General features: G+C 43.5%; 1 protein-coding gene across 5 annotated transcripts in view; it reads right to left on the bottom strand.

The window, feature by feature from the left end:
- Positions 1–1,236: 1,236 nt before the first annotated feature.
- The window catches only part of exd (PBX homeobox extradenticle), a 49,763-nt gene continuing 44,629 nt past the window's right edge, over positions 1,237–6,370 (bottom strand). Inside the window, exon 8 of one of the 5 annotated variants that reach the window (XM_018513365.1) lies at positions 1,237–1,299. In XM_018513365.1, the coding sequence (XP_018368867.1) occupies positions 1,285–1,299 (15 nt within the window). In that variant the 3' untranslated portion in view covers positions 1,237–1,284. Of the gene's footprint in view, positions 1,300–2,554; positions 4,334–6,370 lie in introns of those variants that run through there. The other 4 variants (XM_018513369.1, XM_018513360.1, XM_018513361.1 and 1 more) reach the window with 4 other exon arrangements.

Here is a 6,370-nt window from a genome sequence, read left to right on the forward strand (position 1 = left end):
AATAATAATAATATCAATGATAATAATAATGGCAATAATATAATAATTAAAAATAATCTAGTTAATAATAACTAATAATAATAATAATAATAATCTTCGCCATACTAATTACCATCGTCATTACAATGATTCATTTAGCCGTTATGGTTGCCTATATACTATCCTCTTTTATATATACTTCTATATATATAGCTACAATATATAATATTTTCGTGTTGAAAAATCGTATACATTAGTGTTGTGTCGCAGGACCATTGCTTCTGTCTCTCTCGCTCTCTCTCTCTCTCTCGCTTTCTTTCTCTCTTTCTCGTTCATTCTCGCACCTTTATTTCTCTCAATGCGTCTGCTATGTATCATTCCGCGTTCCGCTATATATTTCTTTTGCTCTTGATGGATCGCAGATGAGAAGGGTAAGAAGGGGAGAAAAACACTGTCGTCGATGGCTGGAAGCATTCGTGTCAATGTAAAGTCTCCAAGTCGAAAATTCGGAGAGAATTGCAGATCGCGGAATACTGCTCCGGAGCGAATCGCAGACTCCCTTTTCTTTCTCGCGCAGGCCGTTTATAGGACGTTTCGCGCGCGCATTAACTCCGCGAACGCGGCTCTTCGCTTCGTAAAAAGCTTACAAATATTCGATGCGACGTACTCTCTGGCAAGATCGCGAGATGCACGACGTTTCTCGACATCCGTCGAGGTGGAGATCCCGATTCCGAGAGCGACGAAGGTCTCGAGTCTCTCTCGGTCGACATTATTAATTAACGTAACGCGGAGAATTGAAAGAAACGAAGGAAAGGAGGAAACAAAACGCGCGCACGAGTAGAACCTCGAATTGTTGATATCTCGCGGTTCTTCTTTCCGTCGAGAGCTTATCCGTATATCCGCGGGCGAGAAACGGCGTCCGAAGGGAAGGCGAATCAGATGGAAATCTTGGGCGATTTTAGGCGAGAACACGAGTGCCTCCAGACACGAGCGCGTTACGTAATCTTAATAGCTTAATATCGATTTTTAGTTCGTATTACTCGCCGTTCAAAGGCGAGCCTCGGATCACAGATAGTGAGGTGATCGGATTGCGCGAGCGTTATTCGCGATAACAACGCGGTCTCGTATTCGTATTCTTTTCTGCTTTCTCTCTCTCTCTCTCTCTCTCTCTCTCTTTCTCTCTCATTCTCGCACTCACACATACACGCACGCAAGTTCTCTCTCTCTCTCTCTTTCGCTTTCTTTATTTTTTTTTTATTTTTAAGTTTGTCAGTATGCGTTCTTCCTGCGTTTCTCCTAAGGATTTCAAGGCGACAGCTCCTGAAAGCAAACAGCATCCGGCATCGTGTACGCGCGCGAATTCACAGTGGCGTGAAAAAAGATCGTCCGAGAAGATTCGCAAGAGGGACCTCTATCTCTCCTCGTCGTCGGAAACGTTCTCGCAAACGATTCCGACTCGATGCAGACGTATACATCCGCGGCGAACGAACTGTTTCGTTTATCCAGGAAAAGTATCCGGGTGTCCCGACTTGTCCTCAGGCAACTGTGCACGCGCGCGCGCTCACGTATCTTTCTCTTTTTTTTTGTTCATTCGAAACGCAATCCTCGTGTGTCCTCTGCTCGGTTCGTTACAACAAGAGATCTCTTTTCCCGCCGCACGCGGAGTGGCGTGCGAGGTATACAGATATAGGAAAGTATAGAATGTATATATAATATATATATTTTTTATACACATGTATATATATACGTATACACAATACATATGTACCTATGTACGTACGGCCAACTAAGGGTAGACAGGCGCAATCACGTGTCGAGTCGAATCCGATTGATCGGCCGCGCTTAGGATTTTTGTCCGTCGACGTCATGAAAACCGGACAATCGACTTCTCTTTTTTTTTTTACAAGCCTTTTTCGCTGTCGATTTCGGATTCAACATTCTATATGTGTGAGGGTGTGTATGTGTGTTGTGTCGTGGGTGATAAAATCGATAAAGACGAAAGGATAATTGGAGAGAAACAAATTTAATGAGACTTTCGTGCTCGGTAGCGCAATTACAAAAAAAAAAATGGGGATGGAAGGGAAAATTTAAGCGATTCGTTCGCGGAAATACAGTCATGCACATCAATTTTCCAACGCAATCGCAATCCTTGGTCAATGCCCCGCCGTTGTCGAATTCGAGACGGGAGCGATTAGAAATAGGCCAATAGGTTCGGAACTCCGAGCCAGTCCGAGCTATGTCGAAGTTTTCTACGGTGGAGACATATGCGTGTTCCAGGAACTTCGATTCTTGGGAACGTATCTCGAGAGCAAATTCTAAGAATTCTCAGAACTTTTTTATATTAGAGTCGTCCAACTGTTATTGACACAAATATATAATCAACGCAAGTTTAAGAATCGACTTTTAGGCCGGTATTCATAGTCGGTTCTTATATTTAAGGACAGTCTTAAGATGTCATAAGCCGTATTATCATCTTAATGGGCTTTCTACAATAAGCCATTACCTAAGCTTTAAGTCTTAAGCTGTAAGAAATTGACCAATCACAGTCGAATGTAAGAAGAATAATCGACTATGATCAGTCAATTTCTTACAGCTTAAGACTTCAAACTTAGGTAATAGCCTATTATAGAAAGCTCATTAAACATTAAATTATTTAAGTCGATTTTGAAATAAGAATCGACTATAAATATATTCTTTTAAAGAACTTTTCGCGGATCCCTCGTGACTAAGAGTGCAGTTAAAATCTCACTACGAAGGCTTTAAAGCATTTCACTGACCAATTGGAAGAAAAAAATTTACTGACTGATCAATCGAAGAATACTTCAAAGCATTTGTAGCATCACGTTGACTGAAACAGAAAGTCGACTTTTATTTCCTCAGCGAGTTCGAACCTCTCAGCGTACGCAACGTGCAAAGGATCGTGATTGCATTTTAAAGCTCAACTTAGACAATAAAGGGTACGGGGTTCAGACTGTGTTTGAACGTAAAAGACATTCGCCAGCATTACATAAGAATAAGATTAACATGTTGGGAACGAGTAACAAGACATTAACGTAAGAGTAGTGTTCACATGTTGTGAAAAATGGTGTTTACGACGCACAGCGTTTCCAAAAAAAAACCTGCAGTCTCCAAACAGGTCTTCACAAGCTTATTAAAAAAATTAATTAAATTTATTAAAAAAAAAAAATAAAACTACAAAAAAGTAAAAACATTCACGGTGCCGATAATGTCACAATTATTTGACGTTGTACAATAAAATAATGAAGATGGAATATACTTTTGATCTTAAGAATAAAATATAACAATTAGAGAGGCTTGGAAACGCCGCGTTCTTGTTAAATGTTGTAGCAGTTGTAAATGTGATTGGTCTGTGTACGCTCTCTCCCTAGCTAGACGCGTGTACGTCGACCTATTGTCTTCAGAGAAACGAACTTCCGCCGTAAGGAGAGCACACTGACCTACGCCTTTGTCGCTCGCGTATTTTTATCTTTCCGTTCACTTTGCTCGTCCGTTCTGCGCCTCGCTCTCGGAGCACAGATCTCTCGCGAAAAATTGCTCGATAAGGCCAAGTCCGGATAACAAAGGATACGTGAACGGAGACGCGTATTTAATTGTTTCACGACCGATGATTCTCTTCGATCCCGAGCACCGAGATACGCTCGCGTATACATTTGTTGATAACGAACAACAGCCAGACGACTTAATCGCTCCGTCATCTTCCGAGTTCCGAGCTTGCCACCTGCCTTCTGCGATGAGCTCGGACGGTCCACGCGTACGTCCGCACGTATCCTTCTTCCTTCTGATACAGAACCAAAACGAGAAGAGAGTTGCTCGAAGATTGAAAACGAACACTACTTATTAGGAACACCAGCAGAACGACCGTGTATCATATATTTCGTATACATTTAAGTTTTCTTTCACCGTGTGGCGTGTGCCATGTTGTGTCGTGTTGTGTCTTGTCGATGGGATTGCGTTGCTGTGTGTGATGTTGGTTCTCGTTTATCGATCGATCGATCGCTCGCTCGCTCGCTCGCTCGCTCGCTCCTCTTTGCACGCATTTTGCTCGTACAATCTCTCTCGCCTAACACGTCGCGCGTGTGTCCGCCTCGGAAGGAAGGATGAGGGAAGAAAGAAAACACGAATGTGAGTCTTTAGACACGCGGTCGCTTTTCGTTTTCCCGGTCGGAATCAGAGTCCGCTGAATCGTGGAGAGGCGGAAATTCGGGCACCGCCTCGCGCTGTTGCATCCATCCCGCCGCGCCTGGCCCCCCAGCCAATGCCTTGCCCTGCGTCATGTTTTTCGATTGTTTGTTTTTTGTTTTGCAATTGATTTTTAGCCCTCTGTCTTTATCCCCTGCAGGATGGCGACAAAATAGCGTGTCATTGGTCACTAAGCCTCGCCTCGATACCCGGTAAAAAAAAAAAGACTTGCTTCGCTTCGCGCTTCGCTCTCTAAGGAGAACGTTCGGTTTACCCGCTCTCGGCGAGTATGCCGAACCTTCTTCAAGCTCGGCCACGTTGCATCGGCTGTACGGGAAACGGAGAAACACCTTTTACCTTCTATATTTATTACGAAAATTTTTAGCGAAAATTTCAAGTAGATCTGATACTCGAATTTATAGCGCAGCTCGAACAGTCAGCGGAACTCGATATCTTGGAACTGTTTCGCGTTATTACTTGCGATCATCACTTGTCACTCGTTACTCGCGTCTCGAAAGGTTTCAGGACACTTGTCTCAGTTTCGTCCACGAAACTTGTTAACTCGGATATCGGGAAATCCTTCCGAATTCGCCAATGCAACGAGCCAGCGTCTATTCTACTGTCTACGCGAAATTTCGAACTCTGCAAAACGAGCTACAATGAAACTTTTGATTCCATTCACTCCCTCTGTCACACTTTTTCCTTCCATCTTTCGATCTTTTGCTTATTCATTCAAATAACTCCAACCAATCATCTCTTTTTCTCTCTCTCATTTTCTCTTTCTCTCAGATCAGGACAAAGGCGCGCACACACGTACTACCTTGTAAAACCAATATACACGTGGGCCTCAGAAAATAGCATTATCGCAACTCGCGACGTTTTTTTTAGATCCATCAAATTAGCGTTGACAAACTAGTTTCCTAATCTTCCGTGACTTGCAAAAGCGTACTTTAAGATCGCGTCCAAAGATCGACAGTGACTTTTTCGCTTCGGAGGCTCTCGTGTCTTGAAACCCTACATGCAGCCATGCATGTCACGAAAACTATCTCTGCCCTAGTATCTCTCCAACTAAAAGATACACTCCAACGTTGCCTTGTTTTCCTTCTATCAGTCTATATATACATATTATACGTGTGAAAAACTGTGTCTGTATGTGTATGTGTGTGTATGTGTAAAGAGCTGCCTTTAAGTAAGTCTCTAAGAATTAAGTATCGAAAGCCGTGTAAAGAGCGACATATGAAACCGCGCGCAATGCGTAGGGTGCGTGTATGCTGCCATATATTTATGTACAAACGGATATAGATTCGTATGATTCACGTCACTGGTCTTCCGATGTTGGTCTCTCAGACGCCGAAAAAGAGGAGGAAGGCAACAGAAACGTCTTTCGCGCGAATAATTTCAAGGCCCTGTTTTCCGAATTCTCTCGCAACTGGAAGAATATCGGTGTTAAAAGTAGCGGTTCGCACTCCTTACCACCCGTCCGAGACACTCGCCGCGATCGACTAACAATCGAAACTAAGACTTATCGCTTGCTGCCACCGAAACTTGTACTATCTATGTAACAAACGGTCTATCTAACGTATCTCTAAAACCTAAAAAAAAAAAGAAGAAAAAGAATAGTCCCAATATCAAAATCTTATTGCACACTTAGCGAGATCTAATCCTAAGGGAAGAGCTCGAAGGCGAGACCGTCTTTCTGGAGGGTATAATAAACGCACGGACGAAAAGTCCTCCGCTTTACCCGGAGTGCGTGTCGTCTCGATAGGTACGAAATTCGATATGGAACACCCGGAAAGATCCAAAAGCTCGGTCTGCTCGACTCGTCGTTGCGTTCTCCAATTCTTCCAATGTCGACGTATTCTTCAGGACGATAAACCAATACAAGAGAAGTTGATAAAAGAGATTATCATTCTCAACCACGCGCATCGAATGAGATCTTTGATACTTGATATCAGGATGTCCCGGATAGCCAAGTTTCACTCTTTCCCTTCGTAACGCCGAAATTTTATGAAATTTCTATTCTTCTCAGCGTCGTTCGCAACAAATATCCACAGCAAATTTCGCCGAGTCATCCAGAGGTTGCTGTCGACCGCTCCCTGGCGCTTGGACTTTGCACGAGTTTCGACTTTATCGCGTTCACATCTTTAACGTGCGTCGCGACGCACGCGGTCCTTCCCCCCCCCCCCCCCGG

The sequence above is a fragment of the Trachymyrmex cornetzi genome, unplaced genomic scaffold (assembly GCF_001594075.2).
Source record: "Trachymyrmex cornetzi isolate Tcor2-1 unplaced genomic scaffold, Tcor1.1 scaffold468, whole genome shotgun sequence".
Taxonomy (NCBI): domain Eukaryota; kingdom Metazoa; phylum Arthropoda; class Insecta; order Hymenoptera; family Formicidae; genus Trachymyrmex; species Trachymyrmex cornetzi.